Raw genomic sequence first — 22,426 nt, forward strand, 5'->3', positions numbered from 1 at the left:
ACGAAATAAACACCAAGAAACAACAAGAAACACAGCATGGACGATGGACCTGCTGACAGACGGCTGAGTGGAGACAAACCTGGAGACAGATTTTTAATGGTTTAGTGGTCAGCCGAGTTCGTCCTCACATATCTCAGACTGTGTGTTCGAGCTTTGGCTGTGTTCACGGTGAGCATGTTAGCATGCTAATGTTAGCACATGTGTCAGGGTTGTGGGTCGACAGATGAAGCGTTAGCATTTCGAGGTCGGAGAGAACAAGAGCATTTCTATCCTGATAATCATAATAACTTTATTTGAATATCTCCTTTCACACGAGAACTGCAGCTCAACGTGCTTTACGAAGAAATCACATCCACCAGGTGCTTCGTTATAAAGACTAAAAAAGACAGAATGAACATAGAACAGGGATACTAATGGAAAATAGGATGGAAGTGAAGGGAACACTCAGCGAGCTGCTTTCTGACGTCTGCAGAGCTCTGAGGCGTCAGGACGAAGGCTGCTGGAAACCTCCAGTAAACCAGCAGCAGAGGATCACAGTGGTCTCCAAGGCAAATACTGAACAAGGGAGTTAGCATCGTAGCTTGGCCCGAGTCCATTTACGGCTTCGTATACAACGAGGGTGTAGGATTACTTTCAGGTGATTCTACAGTATTGAAAGTAATATTCTGAACACACTGGGCCTTTAAACCAGGTCTGAATGTCACAGTTAGCCTGTGCAGAGCAGCTAAACCTGGACTCATGTGTTCTGGGTCATAGTCGCTCTGCAGAGCTCTGAGGGGGCTGAACCCTCTCAGGGTTTTCTTCAGGACTCGTCAGTGAGTCTTCGTCTGTAGGACGGGACAGTTACAGGACATGATCCTTTCTGGACTCACCTCCTGTTTCACTGGGAGGAAGGAGACGTCTCCGTGTCTGTCCATCGTTTGTCTCTTCAGTCCTTTCTCATCTGTCTCTTGCTGCATCTGCTTTGAGTTTACAGTGATGGTCTGGTTTTGTCTCCCTCCCTCCCTCTCTCCCCCCTTATCTCCTCCTCTGTATCCCTCCATGTGTTGTGATGTAGTCTCTCGCTGCAGATCAACATGGCATGTCTCCAACAAGCCAATATCACAGTCCAGACCGGGTGCTGCCACTCCTCCACTGACAGAGCATCTGTCTGAATGTGGGGGGGGGGGGGGGGGGGGGGGTGGAAAACCAAATCGAAAGCCATCAAGTGAGAGAGTGACTGTTGAGGGAGAAGGAGGAGATGAATAAATGGAGCAGAGTTAGAGGGAGGCTGCAGGGCGTCTCTGATTGGCTTTTCCTGCACGTCATTAAGAAGTGAGGGAAATGACCGATGTAGACGAGGGAGGGTCACTGGGATTATGTTTTTACTCTTCGTCCTGTTCATCACAGCCATGTTGCTGATCTGCAGGTGTTTTCTCATGAACCAGAGTGTTGAAGGAAGCGGCTGTGGCTGCTGGATCTCCTCTCTGACAGAGTCTGGTCCTGACCTGCTCCGTCCATAAACTGATCTGAACTGGATCAGTGATTCGATGATTTGTGGCTCCGTTGGTTCTTTCTGCCATCTGAAGCGTGTTGACGACGTTCTCAACAGAACATTTCTGTCTCGTCTCCTCGTGAAGCAACCAATCAGGACTCTCCCTCTTCGCTTCCTCTTCCTCCTCATTAAGTGTTTTTTGACCTTCTCTTGTCTTTGGCCCGCGTCCCCCCCAGGAGGTTTTCTCTGCAGACTTCCAGCCTCTGCCATGTGCCACGTTGATTTCCTGTGGCTCTTTGTGGTCTGCGTTGTGGATGTCTGTTTTTATTTACCTGCCACAGAGGCTGGAGGGTGGAGCAAACTCACCTGCTGCGATACAAAATCCTCCGCAGAGGCAGGTGGAGTTTATTATTATTATTATACCCTGATTGGACACGAGGTGAGGTCAGAGGATCCCCCCCACGTCCTGCTTCTGACCCCAGCCTTAGGTCAGCAGCTCTGTCTCATGGGTCCAGTCCTCACAACCACTTTAAGTCTTGGTCCATGTTGTCATCACCCCGTCCCACCTCGCAGCCATCGTGATCTGCAGATCTGATGTGTGTCATCATGAGGTTTACACAACGAAACACACACTTCAAGCACACACCATCCATCACAACACACATCACAACACGAGCTTCAGTGCTCAGCCTCGTTAGCTTGGTGCTAACACATAGAGGGAAATACCATGAACAGAAATTCACAGTGTGATGATCCATTTCTCTACACATGCTTAACAAACAGGATGTGTGTGTGTTCATACTAATATTTCCTCTGCTCTGTAAAATAAACTAATAGCTGCTGACTCCACACTGACCTGCAGGTCACGAGTCCAGTGGGACTCGTGGCCACAGGAAACAGCAGCACAGCGGTCCAGGAGCTGCAGACCTCAGGGTGAATCCGTGCTGGAGAGTCTGAGCTGCAGGAAGCTGCTCTGAACAGAATCAGATCCTGTCCGGGAAATAAATCACGCCTGTGTGTCTTTGTGTAACTGGATCGCTGTGACTTACTTTTAGAAATCACCTCTTGCCTCTGTGGTTGATCTCTGGTGCCGCGGCTGTAACGGGATCTCTGATTGGAGCTGAGTGTTTCCCAGACGTCGTTGGTCCGCGCTGGTCCTGTATCAGCTTCAGATCATCTTACAGCAGCGCTCGCGCCTCAGTTTCCCACATATGGATCACACGTTCCTGTTTATTCATCGTATTGGAGGTTAACTTTGAGAGTGAAATAAATTAAACTCCAAAATAAAAGCGTGTTCATCGTGGACGACTTGTCGGGTTAATAAACGTCTCATGTTTGCTAATAATCAGTTGTGTTCTTCAGTCTGGAGTTTGTTGTAATAAGTTTCAGAAGATGGTGAATGAACGGTGTGTTTGACCTTTAAATAACGTCTCATCTGCAGCTTTCTTTGCCAGAATCTTATCAAACAGATGTTTAGCTCATGTTTCTGCTTTGAACCCTGAATTCTTTCACGTTTCCCACAGATAAATTCTTTCAGCCTCCTTTCTAGCCTCGACCTCCTGAACGGTGATTGATGATTGATCGGACTCATGTGACACGTCGCTCACATTAACCGGCCTGTGTGTGTTTTCTTCTGACAGACACAGACTACATCAGCGAGGAGGAGAAGCAGAAGGTGGAGCTGATGTTGGCGTTTCTCACCGAGGAGTCCAAACAGGCGGCGGCCAGCACAGCCGTGAGTACCGCTGCAGGACGTCTGCGTCCTGGTCGTGTTCAGTCGCTCGGTCGTCGCTCTGTGCTGAAGGGTTTTGGTCTAACTGTGTCATGTCCTGTTGATTATTGGTCCTCAGAGTGCCAGTTAGTCAGTTTGCAGGCTTCTGTAGATAAATCACCCAGCTGTCAGTATCCTGAGGTGATAAAGACAAACACTCAGGCAGACCTGTAGTGTCTCACAGAAAACCCCTTCATGTCCTTTAGGTTCATTATTTATAGACCAAACAGGACAGCTTTGGATCACCTTCATCAGATGCAACCAGAGAGAAAGCAGTGTCTTCTGTCCACTCTGCAGTTGACAAACCGAAAGTCTGAAGGTTAAGGTCTGACGCTGCAGACGCTCCTTCAGACAGCTGAAAGTCGACCAGAGACTCTGAAACAGACTGAAAAGAGTTCATGTTAATAGATCTGTCACTCCTGTTTCTTTTATTCTTTGCCTTACTTCCACTGGAAGATTAATCCTTCTTTAAGTTCCCATAATGCTTTAGGGGATGTGACCAGGAAGTATAATGGCTCCATGGATACAGTCAGTTAGCTGTGGGCTCCAACTTGAGCTCCATGTTGTCTCCATGGATGGACAGTCGGATCACTTTGATACCGAAGACAGAGAAGACACAGCGATGCTCATTCAGAGTTTTTTCTCTGGTTTCTCAGTGGATTTCTGGAGGTTTATTTTGGAAGGACATCAGAAAGGAAGTGATGTCACACTGAGTCTGAAAATGTGTTTGACAGAGTGTCACTCCTCGTGCAGATTACAGACAGATTGGGTTTAAAGTGGGGTGAATGGTAAAAGTACTGCATTGAAAGCCACACACACACACACACACACACACACACACACACACACACACACACACTGATGGCAGAGGAGTGAAACAGCGCTGTCTGTCCACAGCGTTTCACACCTTCCATGAGCTGTGTGTGACTGCTGCAGCGCCACCTGCTGACCGTGTTGGTGAGCGCTGAAATGAGCACGAACACGACAGGAACTGACTTCCTGTAATTTCACCTGCCTGCACCTGTCCCTCTGACCTCACACAGTGGCCTCAGTATGAACGGACCTCACAGGAGAAGCAGAGGAAGAGTCGCTGAAGTTTGCCGTTTGGTCACATGATCCTGCTGCCCTCGAGCTGAAGCTGCTCAGGAGACATTTCCTCCTGCTGTCTGTCCAGCTCTTCCTCTCTGCAGTGGAAATCCGATCCTTCACTCTCCCCCTCAGTCTCCAGCACGGAGCTAAACTGACCGGAGGAAGGATTCATTATTGATGAAGGAGGGAGGAGGAAAACAGAGAAGGAGTGAGCGAGGAGATGGAGGACAAAGGGAAGTTGTATAAATCACTTTTTTTGCTCCATCATGCTTTAAGAACCAGCTCATCAAACTTCTTCAGCTGTATTATCAGAGCAGAACATCATGAACTCTCCAATTTACTGGACTCTGAGAGGACACTGTGTGGAGGGGAGGGATGGAGGAGAGAGTGATGGGAGGAAAATACAGCAGAGACAGACAGAGAGGAAGTGCAGCGAGTCCAGAGCCACAAACCCACTAATGGTGGCGAGCAGAGAGGAGGCGCTCTCTGCTCTCAGTCGGCTTGAGGTGGAGAGGACGTTCCCTCTAATGTAAAGTCTGTCCATGGTTGGAAAGTGTTCAGGAGTCAAAGGGTTTACGGCCCTAAAGCAGGAAGTGTGCCACACCTGCTGGGACAGTTTTTCTCTGCTGTCCACACTCTGACTCGAACTGTCTGGACCTCATCTCCCATGATCCTCCTCTGTCTGCTGTGAGCGACAGGAAGTTTTCCCCTGCAGACGTCAGGAGACGAAGTACTGGACGTCAAGGTCAGCCTCAGTGTTTCCACATGAGGACGCACACTGACCAACAGGTGGGGGTAGAGTGTCAGCAAACCAATTCATGTGCAAATGAAGGCAGTGAAGAAGAAGACAGGATTTAAAATATTGTTAAAGTTGCCTTTTTAAAAAGTTTTGAGGAAGGAAATGCACATTTGTTGAGTCTGAAGGATTCATGCAGTGAGAAACACTGACCGTAAACCTACGAGAAACCGTCGGTTCGTCAGAGGATCGGTGGTGCCGCACAGATGTCGGACAGAAGTGAAAGGATTTCAGTGCCGCCATCAGTTTGATGCCCCTGCGAGCTGTGGACGTTGCTGCTTCTTCGTGCTTGGCCTGCTCATTTTTCTGCTGCTCGTGTTAATGAATGCTTGTGTTTGTATCTACCAGCTGTTGGCGTGTTCACAGTTATCAGGTAACGCCAGACAAAAAGCGTCAGGTGTAACTGGCTGTTGTTACTGATGCTGATACCTGCTGGACCAGGTATCAGCATCAGAGTGTCTTCAAACTGTGGTTAAGGTTTGCTGAGGTTTAGGCTGACTTGGACTCATCTGGGTTTGAGTTAAAACTGGCTACTGTGCTAAGGTCAGGGTCATGTCGCCATGGTTACAGTAGTAACCTCATGGCTAAGGTTGGTTAATGCAGGTAGGAAACAGGAAGCAGTGGTCTCCGCTGTTAAAACTGACCATCCATCCACCATGACCTCATCTCCTTTGATCCTGATGAACAAGAGAGATCATTCCTACAGACCACAAGGGGGCGCTGTGACCATAAACAGATGTCATTTTGAGGTGGCAAACCACAGTGTCCCTCTATGACATGAATGATTGTTCTTCACTTTGGTTGCAACCCCTCGGAGACTGACACTCTGACACAGGTGTGCTGGTATGTCAGCATTACATCACGCAGGAAATTCCTGCTCCGGCAGTTTGGAAAGGTGAGGTCGAGCATGGACCCTGGGGGATCATGTGGTGGTTCTTCCAGTCTGTACGTCTGCAGGTGTTGTTGAGATGTGAGACAGGAAGCCACGTCAGACATGATGGTCTGCATCTGAACCCTCACAGCTGCCTGTTACTCCTCTCATTACCTTTTATGTTCTGTGTAACCAAAACTTTTTATCTGATTGTTGAACATTTATTAGGGAACAACAAGAGTTCTAGTTTTATGACAATCCTTCTACCTTTTGTCATGGAGGGGGGAAACGTTTGAGAGTAAAGTGTGATGGAGTGAAAGAGGACGTGAGGAAGGAGGCAAAGTTTGTATTTTTCAAACTGCATAGTGACACAAAGCCCATGATGTCTTCATGACGACAACAGAAGAATTTAAAGCCTCACCAGTGATTGTAGCTGCACACCTGGATTAGCACACTGGTCACTGGAAGGAGGAGTCTCGCATTACGTCGACAGTTTTCTGTTGAACTTCATTTACTTCCTCTACAAAACTTTCTTGTGGCGTCCTCGAGGATCGATGCCGCCCCCCATCCCATTCATTTTACATGCTTCCACTTGGTCTCTTACTACTAGACGCTGGAGCTGCAACAATTAATCAACCAATCGTTAACTATTCCATTCATTAAATAGACACGTTGTTTCATTTCTATGCAGATGATACACAGTTATATATTCCTATCAACCCTCCTGACTCTTGCACTTTGTTTGTCTTAAAGGACTTAAAAGTGTTCATTGTTAACTTTCTTTAGCTTCTCAGTGATAAGAGATAATTACTAATAATTACAATAATTATCTGCCCCACCCAGGCTGACAGTCAAAGTAAAAAATATTTTTATGTCTAACAATGCCGAGATGTCTGCGCGAAATGGAGCCTTCATTTTTTATTCAGTCTTAACTTTGATAACCGAATACAAGAAGTTATTCTGTCTCATTTTTATCAGTTGGCATCTCTCTGTATTCTGCCCTTAAATGATCTGTCATCAGTCCACAATGACATTTAACTGGAACCACGAGAAGAAAACACGTGCTGAAACTGGTTTTAACTGGTGTCCGTGACTTTATACTCCTGGACAACCTTTAATGGTTATTTCAAGTAATTTATCTGGTTTTACGTTAACTGTATAACTTTATTACTGTTACAATTCACATTTTTCATTTTATTAACAGTACCAACAAAAGCAATGACAAAGAAAAGAAAAAACAAAAACACATGTTGAGAGTAACTTAAAGTCCGTTTGTATATTTTAATGAGAGAAGAAGTCTGTCATTCTGCAGTGGACCCAAAGATTCAAGGACGAAGACAAAAATAAAAAAGAACTGAAACAGAATCTGTGAGCAACACGAAAAGCTAAAATAAAACATGATATAAAAAGATGTCAGAGTTTCTGCTCATGAATGACAGCGTGGAGCCGACAGAGATCAATCCTCCACTTAATCAATGAAGAGAAACCTGATTCCTCTGTGTTTGTCTCTCTCAGGGCAGGCGGCCCCCCACCTAAAGAGGATTAACAGTGATATGAAGAAACACCGTTCTTCTGCTCTTGGGGGGGGGGGGGGGGGGGGGGGATGATATTAGAACTCGTGAAACATTGAGATCCACACAGTGTTTCATTCATCTCAGGAGTCTGTTTAAAGAGCAAACAGCGATGCACCGGTGCTAACAGATGAGCAGTCGTGATCAATGACAAGAACCCGGGTGGTGTCAGGGGGGGTCGTTACTGCGCTTTGTGGCCGTGTTAAGAAACCATCGACCCGTCCCTCCCCAGCATTCATCTCACGGCTCTTTTAGTATCGAGAAGCCTTCAGTAGAAGAAGGATCGGTGGAGCTGGTCCCGGTTCAGCATGTCATTCCTGGGGGGGCCGCAAATGCCTCCTTCACTCAGTTATTATATCATCAGGCTGTTTGAAAAGCTTCAGATGGACGATCAACAGTCGCACACAGAGCACAGATATTCACAAACACTGTGCATGTTCACAGATTTATCAGCAGGACGACGCCTTCTCATCTGCTTCTGTTTGCAGGAACAACAGCTCGGGATGTCAGGGAAACCACATCCACAGCGGGGGGGGGGGGGGGGGGGGGGGTGCTGTCAGAGAGCCAGCAGCAGCAGGAAGCTGCTCTGTGATCACCACCAATGTGTTGACCTTTCTGTTAAATCTGCTGAGCTTCACAGCCGAGAGCTGCTCAGGTTTGACCTGCACGTTCCAGCTCATCTGTTCACTTCAGGACTCCTGGACCCCCTCCGATCAATTACAACATCTGCTCCACTGTTTATCTGGAGTGGACTAAAAGAAATAACCTTTCAGCTGCTCACCTTTATTTTTAGTTTTTTAATCATTTAGTCTTTGTTTTGGGGCATTGTGTTGTTATCATGCTAACATGCTAAGCTAAGAGCATTAACATTTTGCTCTAAGCATGTTCCTCAGCACAGACTCATAGAGCAGAGAGTTACTAGTTATTATACTAGTATTGTTCTAGTTCAAATGAAGCTCAACCAGCTCCAACAGTAAAATCCTGCTTTGACATGAACGACTGAGTCACAGTAATCTGATGAGGTCAGAGAGAACAGGAGAACAGTAGAACAGATAGAACAGCAGAACAGATAGAACAGGAGAACAGATAGAACAGGAGAACAGCAGAAGAGGAGAACAGGAGAACAGTCACAGGGACGTTTTACTGCACTCAATACTTTGACTTTAATACTTTAAGTACATTTGCATACTTTTACTGAAGTAACATTTTTGACTTGTAGCAGAGTATTTCTTCAGTGTGGTAGTTGTACTTTTACTGCAGTACAGGATGTGAGTACTTCGTCCGCCGCTGGCTGTTGTACTTCAGCAGCGTCTCCCTCATCAGCTGACTCTTTTCTCATTATATCTATGTTGAGTGATTTTCATTCACTCTTTACGTGTTTTTGTAAAGAACCAATCAGAACGATTGATTGGCCGTCATGTGTGTCAATCATTTACTGGCTCCAGCTGCTTTGTAGCTTTTCTGTTTCTGTCACACTGAGCTGAAACGGCCTGTCAGCCGTGTGATCTTTCACTATATTTGACTTTTTATAGACTAAAGTGTGAAGAATACTTGTCAGATTAGTAGAGCTGTTATTTAACTCTGGTCTGATTCCTTCTTCAAACCCCCGCCGCTCCTCCTCATCAGTATAACGTCATCTGTCGCCGGGCTGTTGGTGTTTGCCCTTCTCTCCCTCACAAGCTGCCATGTCTTTATTTTTGGACTCCTCGGTCTCTCCTGAGACCAGACGCGTTTTCCTCTCCACGCCCGTGTTTCAGGATTCACACGATGGGCGCCTGAACGCCCCCCCGTCCTCCTGTGGACCCTCTACCCCAAAACCGTCTGCTCAGGACTCCCTTCTGGGCTGGGACGTGCACGTGTGCACACACACACACACATTAACACTGACCTCCCTCACCGTCTCTGTGCTGCTTGTGACAGATTGTGTAGTTTATTTTATTCCTGCTCTCGACAGTCTGAACTCAGCTGCTCCTCCCTCGTCTCTCTCCAGCTTTATATTTCTGTTCGCTCACCATGAGAGCATCGCTGTGGTCGTACAGTTTGTGCAGGAGCTCGCTTTATGTTGCAGAGACGCCGTCCTGACGTTTGTACTTGAACAAGAACTCGAGGTGACGTGAAGACAAACGGTGTGAAACAGCAAAGTGCAGCTTTCTTCTATCAGTGCACATCTGAAGCTGAATGAAGCCTGAACTGACCTCAGTCACTGAACGCATCGTTCAGTGCCACGTTTTTACCCTGCTGACGCTACAGGACCTGGTCTGTAACAGACAGTCTGCAGGACTGAAGCCTCCTCAGAGGGACACACACACACACACAGTCTGTAGCTTGATGTCTGTAGCATTTTATCTAGCTTATAGTCCATAAACTTAGCTTAGCTTATAGCATCTTCACACCAACAGCTGTCAGAGTTCAGCTCCAGCGTTGCTTAATGCAGCTCTGGTTTCCATACTCGGACTGTTTATGCAGTGGTGTGTGATCTATCCTACACATATTACCTTGAAATACTGCTCTTTCCACTCTCACTGAGTACTCTACATATCAATACACAATAGTTTCTACTGTGACATATTTGTATTATTTATTTCTGTGAAATTCTACAGAATTCTTGCCAGTAATATTTTTATGGCACTTTTTCTCACAGTTCTTTGCAGCAATGTATATTTTTTATATATCTATTTTTGTGTATTGTTTTCTCCAACATAGCCCTTTGTATATATATATATATATATATATAGTGAGCTTTTATTTTTTTATTTCTCTATTTCTCTTGTTATTTTTGAATTTCCTCAGCTGGCGATTAATGAAGTCTAATCTTATCTTGTAGTGTCTGTAGCATATTTATCTAGCATATTGTCTGTAGCTTAATGTCTGTAGCGCGGTGCAGTTTGCAGTTTGCAGAGTATATTTGTATGTGACTGTATCGCAGTGACTTTGGCTTCTGACATCTGAATTGATAAAATCCACAGACGGACTCTGACGTTAATGAATCTGTTGAATGTTTTATGTCTCTCGTCTCTGGGAGGGAATCCAGAGACAAAAGCCAGCGGAGACTTTTACAGACCTGAGCTTCATGGTCTGAGCTGGTGGTCAGAGCTTCCTGTGGTCCGATGAGACCGCATTAAACCGCTGTGTTACAAAGTGCTGCCAGGGAAAGTTTCAGCCCTCAGACTTCAGATGAGACGAAGCAGAAACAGAAAACTCAGCTGAGGAGCTGACTGTGAGTCCTGGTTGTAGGTGGCAGTAACGTGGCATCCATCAATCTGTCCTGCAGAAGCTTTTACATGTTGAACATATCGTCATCAAATGTGGGTGATATCTGAAGAAGGTGACCTTTTCAGTTAAAGTGAGTTTCAGCAGATGTTTAGACGTCAGTCCGCGGTCCTCTGCTCCAGGAAGTCAGCGCTCTTTTATAAAACTTCATTAAATGAAAAGTTGCAGTCACATAAAGACGGACTGGTCCGCTACGCGGGGAGGACGGTGAGCTCCCCCGCTGCTGATCTCACTTAGCTTGGTGTAGAAGAGATGTTTGTGTTGATCCCTGAGGACGGATGAAGGTCGTCTGCCTGAAACACACAAACACACACACGACGACTTTATCGCAAGCTAGCATTAACATTCTGCAGCTTCTGTCTGACCTCGTTAAACTCAGCAGGAACAACTTGATTATGATCAGAAATCAATAAATATAATCCATGATTTCTTGCTTTGTAATCAACTTCGTGATGTAAATAACAGTCTGCAGGCCTGCTAACAGCTCTGTCAGGCTGTGTTTGAGCTGAATGCTAGCATGCTGCAGGTGTAATGTTTACCATCTTAATTTAGCTTGTTAGCATGCTAACATTAGCTAATTAGCAGTAAACACAAAGTCCGGCTGAGGCTGATGGGGATGATTTTATCTGTTTATGGTTTCAGCATCGACGTCACAGTGTGTTCATGCAGGACGAGAGATGTCCAGTCAGAAGTCTGTCCGATAGAGTTCAGTGGTGACAGATTTTGAACTGTTTCAGGGTTGTGGGGGTGGACTGAAATGATTTAACACTGAACAGTGAATAGAGTTGTGGTCTGCTTGGTTTGGTGTTGCTGGTGTTTGGTGACATATGTTTCATCACTTCTTCTTTTTCAGACGTGACTCTGACTGTTACGCCTCTCGTACGAAAATAAAATGATTCATTCTTTCCAAAGTTATCTTCAGTGTATCTGTCTGTGTCGTGCAGCCCTGGTTTACGCAGGCTTACAGGTGACCACCACAGTGATGGAGGCTCATCCTGAAGTCTTGATTACTGGACGTCAGGTGCTCGTTAGCGTAATGCTGTGACTGCGGCGGCCTCAGCGCAGCGGGGTGACGGGGGTGCAGGAGGAGGTGGGCAGGATCAGACAGGAGCACGGTGACAGATGCTCAGAGCGAAGCAGCAACACAGCAGAGAGGAGGATGTGGGAGGGCGAGCCTGATCTAATACTGGAGCAGCGTTCAAATACGGCAGAAAGAAGCAGAGATGAAGAGGTGGGGGATGAGAGAGTCAGTGGAGGAGAAAGTATCTGTGTGTTCAGGCAGAAGGAAGGAGGAGGCAGCAGAATCAGCTGCAGGTAAGTGAGTCTGAAGGTGGAAATGTGTCCTGAAGTCACACTTTTCCACAGTCTGAAAGGAACGATCGTTTTCATCACCAGTTATTATTATTTCTCTGGTCTGTGAAAAGTTACTGGTCAGGACAAGAAGACGGTCATCAAAACACGAGATAAAATCCTCACTGCTCTGAAAACCTTTCAGTGTGTCTGATAAGATAAGATGTCCCTGTACCTGTCCATTTAACAACACCTGTCCCTTTATCAACACCTGTCCCCGACCAACATGCGGCACAGCTTCATGTATTGCAGCAGACTCTCATGCAGGTGATTCTCTTCTGGAAGCTGCCGTCAGCCTGTGATGTGATTCGACTTAAAGCTTCATGTGATTTAATGCTTGTTGTCAGAAGCGTCACAGGAGTGAATCACTGATTGAATCGATTTAAAAAACAAAGGTCGTAAACATCATTTCCTCATCGATGTTCTTCAGTCAAACTGCTGCGGGACACTAAACGACCTGCTCTCACACAGAGAGACGTCCCGTTAAAGCCGTCGATGTGTGGGCGCGAAGACGAGCTGAGAGCAGGAGATGGACTCCAGGTGTCAAAGGTCCCGCTGCTGAGAGACTTAAATGGACAATCAACAGAAGGAAAGAAGCAGGATGAAGATTGAATGGAGGCATTAACGGCGGTGAGGAGAGAGACGGAGACGGAGGACAGAAATGAGAATCGATGAACGAATGGGAGCGAAGAAGGTCGAACACAGAAGCTGCAGCTAATGACAGAAAGACGCCGAGATCCTGTTGAGGAGGTGAAGCCAGAGGACACGGGAGCTCGTCTCAGGATGCAGACAGACGGGTCCATCTCTTCTTCTCCTGTTCTCGGCTGATGACGCCAGCTGCTTGATGACTAAACTGATGGTGAAAACGATGGATCACGGTGGAAGTTCGTTACCTTTCCTGTCGACTCACTGAGCAGCTTTCGTCATCGTTTTAAAAAAGTTCAGTTTTCATGTTTGCACTCAGACGCCGAGCTGGAGTTTCAGTTCAGTTTTCAGTACAGGGTGGATGCAGAAGTCTGTTACTGAAGGAGCTGCTGAGGCCCCCACTGTGTCATGCAGGGGGTTGAGGGGTTGTCCATGATGGATGTCAGCTTGGCTAACATCCTCCTCTCACCTACATCATCAGTGGTGTCCAGAGGACAGTCCAGGACAGAACCAGCTCTCCTGACCAGTTTGTTCAGTCTCTGTCTGTCCCTCTCAGAGCTTCCACAGCCCCCAGCAGACCACTGAGTAAAAGACTGCAGAGTCAACCACAGAGTCATAGAAAGTCCTCAGTAATGTCCTACATGCTCCAAAGGACCTCAGTCTTCTCAGAAGAAGGAGACGACTTTGGTCCTTCCTGTACAAGACATCAGTGTTCGTGGACCAGTCCAGTTTATTGTTTAGGTGTACACCAGGTATTTGTACTCCTCCACGATCTCAATGTCCAGACCCTGGATGCACACTGGGGTAGTCTGTGGTGCTTTCCTGTCACCATTTCTTTGGTCTTGCCGGCTGTGATGTGCAAGTGGTTTAGTCCACATCAGTGGACAAAGTTAGCGATGACTTCCCTGTATTCAAATCGTTCCCCTGTGATACACATCCAACGATGGCTGTATCATCAGAGAACTTCTGGAGGTGCAGCTGGTTGTGTTGTGTCTGAAGTCCGATGTGTAGAGGGTGAAGAGGAAAGGGGAGAGGACAGTACCCTGCAGAGCCCCGGTGCTGCAAACTGCCACAGCCGACACACAGTCCTGAAGCCTCACATACTGAGGTCTGTTGGTGAGGTAGTCGATGGTCCATGCAGCCAGGTGACAGCTCTCCAGCTCCTTCCAGCTCCCCCCTCAGCAGTGATGGCTGGATCGTGTTGAAAGCACTGGAGAAGTCAAAAAACACGATCCTCAATCGCTCCCAGGTCTCTCCAGGTGGGAAAGAGAGCGATGGAGCAGGTAGATGATAGCGTCTGTCTGTCGTCAGACAAATGAAGGAGAATGAAACTTCAACTCATATGTTGACCAGCAGCCCCCAGCTGCTGCGACATCGACCGGACCCACGTTTACGAGTGATGACAATGATCAGAACAAAAGGTTTTTATATTCAGGTGCAGCACAGAGCGCTGTATTAGACTGAAAAAGCCAACATTGGACCCCCCAGGTCCTCATCAGGCAAAGAGAAGGTGATGGGACTCCACAGGTAGTCAAGATAAAATGTATTACCTGAAGAAGCCGATACAGCAGTCCCACAGAATATATCCAGAAATAAGTAACAGCAGCCGGAGGACTGTGGGTGGTGAGAAGTGTCAGAGGAGGGGGTGCTTTCCATGGAGGAGGAATAAAGGGGGGCTTGAAGGAGAAAATGAGGAGGAGGGCTGCAGATGCAGGTGTTGACAGTTGGAGACGGTGTGCTGTGTGGAGACAACAGGAGGACAGTGAGACAGCTGGAGGACAGTGAGACAGCTGGAGGACAGTGAGACAGTCGGAGCCAAAGGAAGTAAAAGTGTGAGAGAAGGTGGAAGAAAAGCAGGAATTTGTGGCAGAAGAAATATCGATTAGAACTGTGTACACACAGCGTCGTGTTACTCTTCAGCCCGATGTGAGTGACACGGTGCAGGAAGGTGTCGGTGGATTCAGAGAAAGGGCGAGCGTCATCCACTCTCTGCTCTCTCTCTTCACCAGGTGTGAATGTTGACTCTTTCTGTAAACGTGTGAATGAAGCTGTCAGCGACGCTAACGTCGAGGGAGCCGTCACGTTTACAGACAGACGAGGTGGGAAGGCTTTTGATGATGCGCTGTCCATCAGCGCGCCATCGGGAGAAACCAGAGGGGCCGACCTGTGGCGTGAAACATGACGCAGCGCCACCTGTAGGACGACATCAGGATTACGCTTCAAAAGACCAGAAGCCTTCTGGATATTTGCTTTACAGACTCTGTCTCCCAGACAATCAGTCGATTAATCGATCGACAGAAAAATAATCGGAAATAATTCTGATAATTCGTCAGGAGACGTTTCTTTTTCTGTCACACTAAACTGAAACACTGACTCTGAAGGAATGAAACGTTTGCAGGCGCAGCTTCAGATTGGAAGATGAACTTCACATACATGGCGTGTTTTAATTTATCTTAACGTCTTTATCTATCGTCATCATCTTTAGGGCTAACTCAGGTACTTAGCATAGCTGTCCAGTTAAATGAAGACTGACAGGCATCATTTGTTATCTTTAATTAGACTTCTGTTTCTGTATGTCTGTGTTATTATGTCCATGTCTACTATTCACGAAGTCTCTTCTACTTTTAAAGTTTTTACAAATGTTCTTTTATTCTTCAGCTTTGGATAGTTCAACATTTTGTGGATGTTGTTGTAATGATCATTATGTGTGAGTGAGACAACAAGAACTTCCCTCTGTTTCCACTGTTTATGCTACGCTAGGCTAAGCTAAGCTAAGCAGCAAGGACGAGAAGAGGGCCTCATCAAATGTTGAACTGTTGCTTTATTATTACTCAGACGTCCTCAAAGAGTCCAAACGGTTTTAATAAGCTTTTGTTTTCTTTGTCTGTTGTAGCCGACCAGTGAAGAAGACCTCTGCCCCATCTGCTACGCTCACTCCATCTCTGCCATCTTCAAGCCCTGCTCCCACAAGTCCTGCAAGTGAGTCCACAAACACCCACCACGCACACAAATAAACCACCGACACCGCCGTCCTTCTTCTCCAACACCCCACACACATTTCATCTGCCTCCTCGCTCACAGACACAAGTCCAGAGAGTCTGAAGGAGAAGTTGCTGTTGAATTCTGTCCAGCTTCTCGTTTCTGAGCCAAGAACGACTCTGATTCCAGCAAAGTCTGAATTCTGTAAGACAGAAATCAAACAGGTCCGGTCATTAACGTACAAACTGTTCACCATCGACAGTCTGCAGAAGAGAGCGAACACTAACAGATAAACCAGCGCTGCCGCTGGTTCACCTGAATCATGAGACACGAAACAGACACGAGAGGCACGAATCTTTTCTTTGTGACTCTGAAGCTGCTCACTGATTCCTAAAATGGATTTTTATACTTCATCTATAAAAGTTATGTTGACGAACAAAGAGTGACACTACAGTTAATCTGCAGTTAATCTTCAGAGAAGGCAAACGCCCTGACACATTTTACATTTAAAACGTGATAATGAGTATTTACTGACTGAACACTAACTGAGTTTCCTGAAGTGTCCCTGAGTCCAGGTATTAATCTCTTTATCCAATCACGTCGCTCCATCCTCACTGTGAACCACTGAGCCTTTCAATCATGATACTCTCACCTGTTACCAATCAACCTGTTCACCTGTGGAATGATCCAAACAGGTGTTTTTGGAGCGTTCCACATCTTTCCCAGTCTTTAGCTGCTCCCGTTTGAAACGTGTTGCTGCTTCTGATTCAGAATCAGCAGATATTTACAGAAATCACTGAAGCTGATGAGCTCAGACAGTAAATATATTGACTTTAATGTAGAAAGGATCAGCAGGTGATCACAGTAACCTGACTTTACTGGAATCAGGCAAAGTTAATATTTTTTCCACTGATGTTCATCGTCACTGGTGTTGAAGAAAAGTTAAAGGATATTTGAACACATTGTGTCTTTGAGCACATCAACAAAATGTGATTTTCATGCAAAGTTAACAAAGTTTAAACATTTTAAATGATTGTTGTATGAAATCATTTAAGATTCCTCCAAAATGTTTCCACTGAAGCTTCGATTCGTTCGTTCAGTTTATTGACGAGACAAAGTGAGGAAATGTAATGAACTAAACTAATGTGAATAATAACATTAGTTCAATAAAACGATCAATTCAGACTTCAAACAATAAGACAAACAAAAACTGTACAAGTTAGAAAAGCAAGATGTTCAGAAGGATGACACAACAAGTCATCAATCAATCAATAACTAAAGAAAATCTATGAATGTATATGAATGATGGAGATGTTGTAATATCCTGATGAACATCACACACACACACACACACACACACACAAACACACACACACGGTATATGTGATATATGAATAGTTTATACACACACATACAGGTGTGTGAGTCAGCTGTTTGGTAACTGCTGACTGTGGCTGAAAGGCTCTGCAGCTCTGTGGGCAGCATACACACCTCAATACATATTTCATGTTATCCTGGAGGTGCGCTTGATTTAGCAGCGCTGGCGCGCCAGCTCAGCACTCGTATGGATTATTGTGGTGCTGATTGAGAGCGCTGTCACGAGGAGAAAACCACACCAATCTGAGCTGATTCGAACCGCCTCCAAGGCAGAACTCGGGTCGTTTTCACCCAAGTGTCTGTGTGTGCCCCTGCTCTGGACTGCTAGGACCACCTCTCCTTCTTTCCTGTACTTTACTCCCTCTGTTCCTCTTTTCCTCCTTCATGCTGCTGGTTTTCAGTCCCTTTATCCTTCCCTCTGTCCCTCCTTCTTCAAATCACCTGGACTTCCTGCAGCCAGAAAGTAGGAGAAAATACATTTATCCTGTCCATAAACCAGTCAGACAGAATGATTTCCTTTTTAATGATTCTAGACGTTATCAATGAGTGGATTCCACCTCCTGGATCTCTTTCATTCTGAGCTTATTTCAGAATTAAAGTAAAGTAAAAACAAAAGATCAGTGTTTTATTAGAACGAAACAAACCAGATGTAACCTGGGAGCTGTGGGAGCCGCTGGGAGCCGCTGGGAGCCGCTGGGAGCTGTGGGAGCCGCTGGGAGCTGCTGGAAGCTGCTGGGAGCTCTGGGAGCTGCTGGGAGCTGCTGGGAGCCGCTGGGAGCTGTGGGAGCCGCTGGGAGCTGCTGGAAGCTGCTGGGAGCTCTGGGAGCTGCTGGAAGCTGCTGGTGCTGCTTTATGCTACATTAGCTCATATTGATGGTTGGGGGGGGCAGGGTAAACCCTGGTGTGGTGGTCTTGGTGCTGATGGAGCTGAACTTGCGGCTGATCCGGGTGTGAAGGTCTGTCTGTCAGTATCGTCCTGGTTCTGGCTTTGATCCTGTCCTGTGAGCTCCTGCTGTTCACATGATGTGTTCCAGTCTGTGTGCTGTGGGTCCCCCCCTCACAGACCACCCCACCTTCACAGCTGTTGAGGATGAGTTCTGGGTGTTTCTCCGCCGTCTAGCTGAGGTTGAGCTCGAAGTTATAATCTGAAGTGTTCCTGGAGGCTCGGGTTAATGGTGCCGTCCACAGAGTTCTGACCCAGGTGCTGGGGGTGACCAGGTGCTGAGGTGGAGGCTCAGGTTAACGGTACCGTCCACAGAGCGGTTGGCTTTGTTGGCGAACTGTAAGAGGTCCAGGAGGGGTCTGGTTTGGTTTTAGGGAGGACAAGAAGAACTGATGTCAGAGCAGCAGGTCTTTGGTCAGTCAGGTGGTTCTGTCCACCTTCAGGACTTGGATGATGGTGTATGTTTTGAACCCTGGTGAGAGCTGGGTGGTGCAGTTCCTCAGTGTGGATGAGAGTCCATCAGGTCCTGGACTTTCCTCGACTGAGTCTTTAGGAATCTGCTGAGCCAGCAGCCGTTGAGCTTCTCGCTGGAGGATTGTGGGAGAACGGACGATCACCGACGAGGAAGTGATGTCGTCTCCGCTCGACACAGACTGATTCCTGGACACCGGGTCTGTCTTTGGTCTCCCACAGCGTCCAGTCCGCTCTGATAGGCTGGCGTCCAGGTGAATCACAGCGCGTGACGTGGCGTCCTCTCGTCTCACCACAGGGGCTTCGGCTTCTGTCGATCTCAGCCGTAGTTCATCGTGGAGAAAAAACAACCTCCACACCTGTAACACGACATGTGACAGGAAAGACGCGTCATGTGATCCATTCAGTGATTTTTCTCTCTCTGTGCAGAGCCTGCATCAACCAGCACCTGATGAACAACAAGGACTGTTTCTTCTGCAAGGCCACCATCACCGGGGTCGAGGACTACAGCAAGCCTGCCACCTCCTAACACACACGCACTCACTTACACACACATGCACACACGCACACACACACACACACAGTGACCACACATCAGTGAACCCAAAGACCCTCAGTCTGCTCTGGACGTTTGTCGTTTCCACAGATTCCTGAACTGAAGACAAGATGAACTGAACTCAGACTGAAACTGAAGCAGCTCAGTGTGTGTGTGTGTGTGTGTGTGTGTGTGTGTGTGTGTGTGTGTGGTAAAACGTGCTGAAAGAACCAGATGAACAGTTTGAAATGAAAGAAGTGATGGAGTGCAGCAGCTCTCCACACACTGTATTGATCACACACACACACACACACTCTCTCTCTCTCTCTCTCTCTCACACACACACACACACACACACACCTAGTAAAATGTTTTAGATTGGTGGTTTCCAACCTGAGGGTTAGGACCTCCCAGCGGGTCTCCAGATACATCTGAGGGGTCCAACATGATTAAATGTGTTTTTAAATCCCTGAAAGTGAAACACGTGACGAGACTTCTGTGGCTGATGTGCTCAAACTGTGATGATGAAGATGAGGAGGAGGAGGATAAGTACATGGTATTTATTTAACAGAAGTATTTACTCTAAAGTTGGAAACCAGTTTTATTTATCTGACACAATCAGCCAGACTTCACTCTGAATATAAAACACACTTCATTGAACAAAACCTTCCTGATTCATCTGTTCCAACAATCAGCACATCTCTGATTGGCTGAAAGAAACTCTGAATTCAGCCAATCAGGAGTCAGAGAGAGGGCAGAGAAACATTGTGTAGAGTCAAAACATTTTTTATTTTCAGCTGCTGTTCCGACCGGAGAGGTTTAAATATGTGGACAGGTCGTGTGTCGGTCGTTCAGCGTGAGTCCAGCATGGCTGCTGTCCCGCCCCCCCACTGCACTGAGCTGGTTTTAATGCTCCTGCTGCAAAGCTTTAGACCAATCAGAGCGTTCTGCAGCGTCAGATTTCTTCTTCTGCTGCTTTTCTCTCTTTCTGTCGTCATTCAGGACGTCGTCGACCTGTTTGGATAAACTTTATTGAAACTGTCAAACCGATCGGGGCTCACTGTTTACGATCAGTGTGAGCTCCACCTGGTGGCTGGGCGGAAGACGTACAGCGTCGCTCCGGTTTAACATCACAAACAGGTAAACACGTTCACACCTGCAGGTCACTTACAGTCTTTTAGTCCCTGCACGTTGTCTGCGAGGAAATGCACGAATACATGAAGAGAACATGAAAACTTCACGTGCACGGACCTCAGTCGGGTTAAATCTACAAACAAAATGCAAAATTTAAACCTGTGTTGGTTTCAGGGTTCGTTTCTCTGCTGACGAGACCTGCGAGCAGCTTTAGATCCACATCATGAACACCAGTTATACTGCAGCTGCTGAAAACAGGACACAGGCTGCAAAAACCGAAGGAAACTTCATGTAGACACACACACACATGCACACGCACACACACACCTGTACAGGATGGCAGGCATGTACCATATACTGTATCACGTTACCTCTGTGGAGACACAGCGACACACACACAGGCAGGGAACAATGGAAACTCATACCTCACCTGAACCCTATGGATGAGCTGCAGACCTGACGGGTCAGCGGGCCCCTGAACATGTCTGTGCCCAGGGGCCCCCGATCTCACAATCCACCCATGTCTGAACCTACAGGTACCTGCCACACCTGAGTACTGTAAATATGATCAAATACACACTACTGGTGCAGGGAGAAGGTTCACAGCCATGACTACAGACTGTAAGACGTCAGTTTTCTTTCTAAGATTTTCACAAATGCAGTTTGAAAACACACACACACACACACACACACACACACTCTCTCTCTCTCTCTTTTGATAAAGTCACTGTAATCTAATGGAAAGCTGTCTAGAAATCAGCTTTCTCTTTAAAGCAGCAGTCTCGTGTTCAGACTGACTCCGCTCTCGTGTTTGAAGGATAAGCAGTCAGTTAGCTTAGCTTAGCATAAAGACTGGAAACGGGGAAACCTGCCGACTGGCTGCAGCTTCATGTTTATTTCCATGTTAAAGGCAGAATGAGCAGGAAGACACATATCACACACATGTCTCACTCATCCTGTCTGCAGAGACGCTGTCCTCTGCCTGAGGACACCCCGTGGCTGTGTCGCCTCCAGCCAATAGCAGCGCAGGGAGTGAGGGCTGCAGGTGTGCTGATGCCACAGGTGTCAGTGTTCTCTCATTCTGCCTTTAAAGGTTTCCTGAACGCCCCGCTGTGTAAAACAGATAAATATTATTGTCCATCGTCTTTAAACGCAGCGTTCAGACGGATCTGCAGTCATTTTCTACAAATTAAAGGGAAAGTTGGTCTAAAATAAACGTTTGTCTCAGAGAGAAGGACGAGGATGGAGGAAGGTGGAGCGGGTGTGTAACCTCCCTGCTGTCGGGCTTCGTTTCAGGGCTTCTGACTGCTCGTCATGTCTGTTTGATAAGAAGAAAGCAAAGTGAACAAAGAAAGTGCAAACAGATGTTTGAAATGTCCAGAAAGTATAAATTGAAAAGCTAAAAAATGGATCAAGAGGCTGAATCTGAAAGAGAAAAAGAATCAGATGGGAAGTTTTTAGTTTCCACTTCGATTCGTTTGGTCTTTCTGACGTCCTGTTTTCAGTTCTGATCGTTCGGCCTCGAGGACAAACTGGAAGAGTTTGAGCGCTCAGGTCTGAAAGGAAAACAAACTAATGAAATTATAAATAAAGAAACGACAAACTGATGTTTTGATTTTCAAAATGTTTGAAAAACTAAATGAAACAAACACAAAGACTTAATTTCATTGATTTTCTCTTTCAGATTCATTCTGACACACCGTGTGTGTGTGTGTGTGTGTGTGTGTGTGTGTGTGTGTGTGTGTGTGTGTGTGTGTGTGTGTGTGTGTGTGTGTCGCTCTCTGATGGGTGTGTGTGTGTGTGTGTGTCGCTCTCTGATGTGTGTGTGTGTTTGTTGCTCTCTGATGTGTGTGTGTGTGTGTGTGTGTGTGTGTGTGTGTGGGGGGGGGGCTCTCTGATGTGTGTGTGTGTGTGTGGGGCTCTCTGATGTGTGTGTGTGTGTGTGTGTGTGTGTGTGTGTGTGTGTGTGGGGCTCTCTGATGTGTGTGTGTGTGTGTGTGGGGCTCTCTGATGTGTGTGTGTGTGTGGGGGGGGCTCTCTGGCGGAGGTACTTGTATTGACAGCATGCGTCTGGTGGACTCAGTTCATCGTTCAGGTCTCAGAGAGCTTCGTGTTCCTGCTGCTCTGATTAAAATGACAGCGACTGCTTT

General features: G+C 46.7%; 1 protein-coding gene across 2 annotated transcripts in view; it reads left to right on the forward strand.

Annotated features, from left to right (window-relative positions):
- The window catches only part of LOC121614608 (E3 ubiquitin-protein ligase RNF123), an 86,925-nt gene that overhangs the window by 63,638 nt on the left and 861 nt on the right, over nt 1-22,426 (forward strand). Inside the window, exons 38-40 of one of the 2 annotated variants that reach the window (XR_006007237.1) lie at nt 3,115-3,209; nt 15,731-15,816; nt 19,037-19,353. Coding sequence is in view for 1 of the 2 variants with exons in the window: in XM_041948583.1 (XP_041804517.1) it covers nt 3,115-3,209; nt 15,731-15,816; nt 19,037-19,136 (281 nt within the window). In the remaining variant the exon portion in view is untranslated. Of the gene's footprint in view, nt 1-3,114; nt 3,210-15,730; nt 15,817-19,036; nt 22,070-22,426 lie in introns of those variants that run through there. The other variant, XM_041948583.1, reaches the window with a different exon arrangement.

This window comes from Chelmon rostratus, chromosome 2 (genome assembly GCF_017976325.1).
Source record: "Chelmon rostratus isolate fCheRos1 chromosome 2, fCheRos1.pri, whole genome shotgun sequence".
NCBI classification, from domain to species: domain Eukaryota; kingdom Metazoa; phylum Chordata; class Actinopteri; order Chaetodontiformes; family Chaetodontidae; genus Chelmon; species Chelmon rostratus.